Source organism: Cyprinodon variegatus, unplaced genomic scaffold, assembly GCF_000732505.1.
Source record: "Cyprinodon variegatus isolate N-32 unplaced genomic scaffold, C_variegatus-1.0 Scaffold330, whole genome shotgun sequence".
In the NCBI taxonomy this organism is placed as follows: Eukaryota; Metazoa; Chordata; class Actinopteri; order Cyprinodontiformes; family Cyprinodontidae; genus Cyprinodon; species Cyprinodon variegatus.
In genome coordinates this window covers 91,466-95,038 of record NW_015150783.1, presented here as the reverse complement: position 1 = coordinate 95,038, position 3,573 = coordinate 91,466, and the positions used below count along the sequence as shown (strand labels likewise).

The 3,573-nt window shown below is 41.6% G+C and overlaps 1 protein-coding gene across 2 annotated transcripts in view; it reads right to left on the bottom strand.

Moving 5' to 3' along the window:
• Window positions 1-3,573, bottom strand: part of LOC107091253 (thyroid adenoma-associated protein homolog) — a 19,494-nt gene that overhangs the window by 3,334 nt on the left and 12,587 nt on the right. Inside the window, exons 23-29 of one of the 2 annotated variants that reach the window (XM_015385071.1) lie at window positions 2,895-3,147; window positions 2,225-2,461; window positions 1,939-2,143; window positions 1,639-1,827; window positions 1,008-1,261; window positions 746-916; window positions 386-655 (exon numbers count right to left, since the gene is read on the bottom strand). In XM_015385071.1, coding sequence (XP_015240557.1) covers window positions 386-655; window positions 746-916; window positions 1,008-1,261; window positions 1,639-1,827; window positions 1,939-2,143; window positions 2,225-2,461; window positions 2,895-3,147 — 1,579 coding nt within the window. The remainder of the gene's footprint in view (window positions 1-385; window positions 656-745; window positions 917-1,007; window positions 1,262-1,638; window positions 1,828-1,938; window positions 2,144-2,224; window positions 2,462-2,894; window positions 3,148-3,573) is intronic. The other variant, XM_015385072.1, reaches the window with a different exon arrangement.

Genomic DNA, 3,573 nt, shown 5'->3' with positions numbered 1-3,573 from the left:
TCACCCCCGGTTGCATAGTGTACCTTTAAAGCCAAGGGACACAGCGATAAAGTTATGGAGAATTATTAAACAAAGTGAGGTCATAAAACGATACCCTCAAGATTTTACAACACCCTACAGCTCAGTTTAGTTCATTAAATGACAAAAATAATGGGTATGACCTACATTTCCCAAGAAATGGCTGACCACCTGTGGAGCGTTAATCGGAGAACCAAACAAGACGCTCTGGATGGATTTTTATATGTCTAAAACGTGCTATTTTGTATTTCAACAGGATTTAGATTTGTGTTGAAATTTGTGTTTGTAAAGGGAAAAAAATGTCAAAACATTCAAGTGTCACGGCTGATTTTGCAAGGCACTGTGCAGATTTAGTGAAGTAACACACCCTTCTCTTACTGAGGCTTCTCTCAGCACTGATCTGATGTCAGCCTGAGGTAGGTGGGAAAGCAGCAGTTCTAGTATGCCAGGACTGTCCCAGCATTCCTGCAGCAGCAGGTCCAGGAGAAGCTTCAGAGCTCGGTTGACCTGCATGATGCAGACACTGCTCTGCTTTTCAGCTCGTCTTGAATGATGCAGCAGAGAGGCAAAACGGGCAGCTTTCTGCCTCACCTGCTGGTTCTGATCCTGCAGTAGGTACAAGCCTGTGTTGATCAACCTGCACCAGAAAAGTGTTCCAGATCTTTTAAGCATTGCAACCGGAGACAGTTACTGAAGACTAAACAACATGATACGATTTCCTTCATACCTCATCATGACTACAGGGAGAGAGCTGTGCTCTCTAAGGCTGTTGATAAGAGGGACACCAGCTGCACAAAGAGCCTCACCACACACCAATCTGAGGACTTCTGGGGCCTCTGCAGTCCGCTGAATTTCCAGAATACCGCACCAACGTTGAAGAACTGATGCCTTTAGACTACTTAGAAAAAAGCGAGATGAGTTAACATGGACTAGAATTATAAAAAAAGAATTCAAAAGAAAAAAAAATATACAAAAATTATAAAAATAACCTGGTGCTATTTGATGATAATTGGGAAAATAGTAGACTAGCAGCATATAGAGCCTGAGACAGGAACTCCGGTCCACCTTTCTGAACCTCTAAGTCCTGAAGTAATAAATGCAAACACTCCAACAGGCAAGGCTCCGTGTCGGAAAGAGGCTGAGGCAAAGCAGCGCCACCATCAGCCATCACAGCAACCAGAGCTGCGAGGTACTTGGTACGATAATCCACACTGTCGTCCAGCAAAGCTTCCTTCAAGTTTAACTGGATATAGAGAAAATTTAAAAATGACCATCAGTTAATAGGTCTAACAGGTGCTAAATACTAAATTCACCCTGAAATATAGTGAACTAGACAACAGAAAGCAAATATGGATTTAGCTCTAAACTCTGACTTATTCTTGAACAAGGTTTGATCTAAAAGAACAACTGCTTTACAATGAAGCATATATATTATATTATCAAAACAATCACCTACTGACACATTCATTTATCAAAGGAGAAAACACACATTTAAGCGCAAACAGCAGTTTCAAAAACATCCAGACTAAGTTAGATGTTTGTCACACAATAAGCTGCTAGACTGGTCTTTTTTGAAAGCCTCTTTTGTATTCAGGTTGTTAGTTCAGTTCTGCGCTTTACCTGCAACACCCTCTGGATCAGTTCTTTCATGTCAGCCTGCTGCAAACTCTGTTTATCTAGCAGCCACGTGACCATTGAGAGCCTCAACTCAGGAGAGGCTGCAGAAAAGTTCTCCCAGATTTGACGAGCCCGAGTTGGATCTGCACAGAGGAATTCAAGGGCTTCTTGATGGAAGGATGCCAAGCCAATCTATTGAGAGCAGAAAGTTAAAGTTTATTCAAAATTTCTCTTTTTTCTAAGTCATTGTTTTAGTCCTAAAGAGACCAATCAATATAAAAACAATCTTAATTTAGAACACACCTCGAGACCCTGCTGAGGTGCATAGAGATCATGCATGAGTCTGTCACTTAGCTGCAACAGAAAGGAGTCACAGGAATGTCTTCTGAGAGATTCAGCAACACTGAGGTATACTGCTCTCACTAGGAGGCAGCGCTGAGCTGTGGTCCCCAACCACATGGAGGCCTGCATTCTGCTCACCACCTCACATAAGTCAGCAGAAACGGCACTACCAACATAAACACAGCAGAGCTTTAGGGCTGGGGAATATCTGATGAATATTTCAGCACCCTCTGTATTTCCATCTCACCTGTCAGGGCAGAGAGCTCGCTCCAGGAGGGCTTTAATCTGAAGCAGCTGGCCGTGGAGTCGATTGTGGCATAAGGACTCCTGTGGACCAGGGAGCTGAGAGGTCAGCTTCACGATGAGGTCCATGTACCCAGAAGGGGGTGTCATGGCAACCAGAGCTATGGAGGCCATCCTTCTCACACTATAAATGGGACTGGCAGAGAGCTGCAGTAATGGAGGCAGGTAGTCCAACAGCATCCTGTCAGAGAAAACATATATGGATATTCACAGTCAGAAAAGCTATTATTAGTTTAGGAGGGATTCACATGCAGAAAAAACTCCTATAACATGTTAGAATGAGATTCACAGCTGGATATTACGGTTAATCGAATCATTGCAAATCTATAATACCTCCCATTCAGACCGGAAACTGAGATGTTACGCTCTAGGTTATTGTTATCTATTATTCCACAAGTCTGCATGATTTCCTAAGAAAAACTAAATCTGCTCCAATCATAGTGTCTAGTTTTTTATTTTGTAACTGCCCTTTTTTATGCATTGAAGAAGCAAACATAAACAAAGGGATGACTAACATCACACCAGACTTCATGCTTCATAATGTTGCATACTGTTTACTGCACATGAATGAGACCTATTTAACATCAGTGGAATGGAAAGCAAACAATAACTACTGTGATGAGTCCTGAACTCCAGGCTGGAGTTGGGCCAGCAGAGTGAGGATGGGGTATAGTGAGGGCTGTAGATGCAGCTTCGCCCCAGCGGTCGGCTTTTGGACGTGTTCTGCTGCTTCTCTCAACTCGCCAAGGAGGAAAGGTTGAAGAGGAGGGTAGTGAAAGAAGAAGGCAGCAGGGGACATGCTGTGCTGGATGGGTCCGGTCTCCACACTGCTGGATCGCTGGCCAAGCATTCGAGAGCAAAGAGAACCTAAGACAGGACATTTTAATGAGTGTAGATTAGAGGTGGTCATAAATAAAATTAGTTCTATGTCTATTAATTCTTTACCTCAAGGTGTTATTTTATGATTATTTAACATAAAGCACATCATAATTACATGTGTTGATAGTGTTAGTCCATAGATGTATTTAATTACAAGTTTATGACCACTATTATGGAAACCACATAGATTGATGGATGGATAGGCACAAAAGAAAGAGAAGCAGATGGATTAGCAGACATATATGGACTGATGCAAGTACAGACTGATGGAAACAACTTAAAAAACTGAAACTCATGTCAGATGAAAACATTGATATTTCCAGAGTTGGGAAGAACTGGGTTGGAATGACTTAGATATATATATATATATATATATATATATATATATATATATATATATATATATATATATTA